Raw genomic sequence first — 2,578 nt, forward strand, 5'->3', positions numbered from 1 at the left:
CAAGAATGGATCTTTCATCGATAAATGTTTTGATGTGACATCACTGATTAGGCCATAACGTCTAGGCTGGGTGTGGGGTGTTACAGCCTCTCGAGATAGGATTACTAGGCTTTGGAGCTGTTTTATCTCTTTTTCAACCTTTCTGGACAATCTCTAAGAAAATGGTCAAGTGAACCACATCCAAAATAAGCTCAACTTCTAGACCAACATTCTCCATGATGAAATTTGTTACAATGTTTACATTTTGGTTTGGGATTACCAACACTACCCACTGGTCACAAATGGAGATGAAGACCTCGAGTTAGAACGTTCAGAGCCAGCTCTCTTCCAGAATATCCCATAAAAGTGGTCACCCGATAATAATACTTCTTTAATTTCTTAGAGGCAAATGATTTTGACTTACTCATTGTTCTTTTTCCAGAAACCCGAGCCTCTCTTTCAACTTGTTTCTTTTCTTTGCTTCATTCCTCAACTTTGTGAACTCGACCGGCTAACACCGCAAATTTCCCTATTTCGAGAATTCCAATCAATAACTTGATATCTTCATTTAAACCCTCTTCAAGGCATTTACATATCTCAGCCTCAGTTAAAACCCATTCTCTGCCATATTTGCTCAACCGAACAAATTCTCGTTCATATTCTGATACAGTTAAGTTTCCTTGTTTGAACTCTAAAAGTTCTTTGTTTTTTTGATCCATGAATTTCTGACAAACATATTTCTTTTTGAATTCAGCCTGGGAGAATTCCCATATAACGTTCTCTCTCGGTACAACTGAAGTTATGGTATTCCACCAATGAGAAGATGTATCTTTCAATAGGGATACTGCACATTTCAGACATTCGGTAGGCGTGCAGGACAATTCATAAAATACCCAAATAGTATTTTCTAGCCAAAACTCAGCCCTTAATGGATCATCATCTACGGTAGCTTTAAATTTTTCCACTCCATGCTTGCAAATTTTATCTATCGAAGGCTTACCAATTTTAACAGGTTCAGCACCTTGTGGTACCTTAGGAACCGGTTGAGGAATAGGTGGGGGAGGTCGTTGTACAACAGGGTTTGTTCTCAGATACTGGGTAAACCATTCATTCATCATTTGAAAGAAGGCTTATTTTGCCTCCTCACTTCGACCCTCAGACATGGGCCTTTCACTACCTCATCCAGACGTAACTTTTTGAACTGAAGCTGAAGCATTGCTCTCAACTTCCTTGGATTCAGCTCTAGCTCAGTTGGATGACATTACTATATGAAAAGCACATTTAAAATTATTAAGAGTTATCACACTATTACAAATTATATAATGGCATGTATAGCTAAACTCGTGTTTGCTACGTCAAATCCAAGAATCGGTTAATGTAACATCCCGAATTAGGGTCTAGTCAGAATAGTGAATTCAAGATCACAAATCTAAAATAGAAATAATTATTTATGATTCTCATGAGGTCTAGGATATGATTGCATGCTTGTGTGAAGGCTTTATGAAGAAATTCTATTGACAAAGTGTCCAATTTGACATTTAGGACTAAATTGCAAAAGTTACAAAATGTGAGTTCTAGAAGCTTTAGGAATGAAATTTTCATGGATTATTGATTAGAAGTCCATAAATAGTAATTTGCCCAATTTCTATAATTATGGACAAAAATGGACATGAATAGGAAAATTTTAAAAGAAAGGCCTTAAGGGCATTTTTGTCATTTGGTTAATAAAAGAATAAAAAGGGAAAAATAAGTCGAAATTGTGTTCATCTTCTCCATGCCATAGCCAAAATTCTCAAGCTCTCCATAGCTAGGGTTTTTCAACTTTTCAAGCTTGAAAGTAAGTCAATCCTGGCCCTGTTTTTTATGTTCTTTGCATTTTTTAAGTCCTTGAAACATGATCTATCCATTTTTAGCCATATTTTGAGCTAGGGTTCATGTATGAAATTTGACCCATGTGTGGCACGTTTGTATTTGGATGTTTAATGGAGGAATATGAAAGTTTGATGTATGATAAACATCTTTTATTAAGTGGTTTTTCATGAAAACACCTAAAAAGGACCTTTTTATAAAAGTTATGAAATAGGTGGCTAAAAATATGATTTGAAAGAAAATGTGGGCTGATATGAGTATGATATAAGTTCGGCTGAGCTTGGGTATTAAAAAATGAACACATTTCATTTTACGAGCCTAGGGACTAATTTGTAAATATGTGAAAGTGTAGGGGCAAAACTATATTTTTCCTTAAATATAGTTTTTCGGCTGATTTGAATAATGTGATGATTACATGAGCTAAATTTTCTATTATAGATCAAGAAAAACGGAGTCCGGACCTAGACCGGGGAAAGAATAAGATTTTGGACTAAATCGAATTAATTGCCCATATTTTATACCGAAGTAAGTTCATGTGTAAATAATGTAATGATATATCATGTTTTAATATTTTATTAATGTATGCATCTCTATGATTAATTATTATGACAAGTGTATGAACGATGTTATAGTCTATGAGCATGACATTGTGAACGAGTTCAACGAATATGTGATATCGAGAAAAATCTTGTTTGGAACCTAGGAATAATTTAGGATACAATGTGACATG

The 2,578-nt window shown here is 34.9% G+C and overlaps 1 protein-coding gene across 1 annotated transcript; it reads right to left on the reverse strand.

The window, feature by feature from the left end:
* Nucleotides 1-461: 461 nt before the first annotated feature.
* LOC108468516 (uncharacterized) lies at nt 462-1,094 on the reverse strand. Its single transcript, XM_017769394.1, has one exon. The coding sequence runs from the start codon at nt 1,092-1,094 to the stop codon at nt 462-464; it is 633 nt and encodes a 210-aa protein (XP_017624883.1).
* Between the last annotated feature and the right edge of the window lie 1,484 nt (nt 1,095-2,578).

The sequence above is a fragment of the Gossypium arboreum genome, chromosome 8, assembly GCF_025698485.1.
Source record: "Gossypium arboreum isolate Shixiya-1 chromosome 8, ASM2569848v2, whole genome shotgun sequence".
NCBI classification, from domain to species: domain Eukaryota; kingdom Viridiplantae; phylum Streptophyta; class Magnoliopsida; order Malvales; family Malvaceae; genus Gossypium; species Gossypium arboreum.

Bases quoted from the DNA above. Each gene is read 5' to 3' on its own strand.
- LOC108468516 (XM_017769394.1), bottom strand. From the start codon at position 1,094: ATGAATGAATGGTTTACCCAGTATCTGAGAACAAACCCTGTTGTACAA.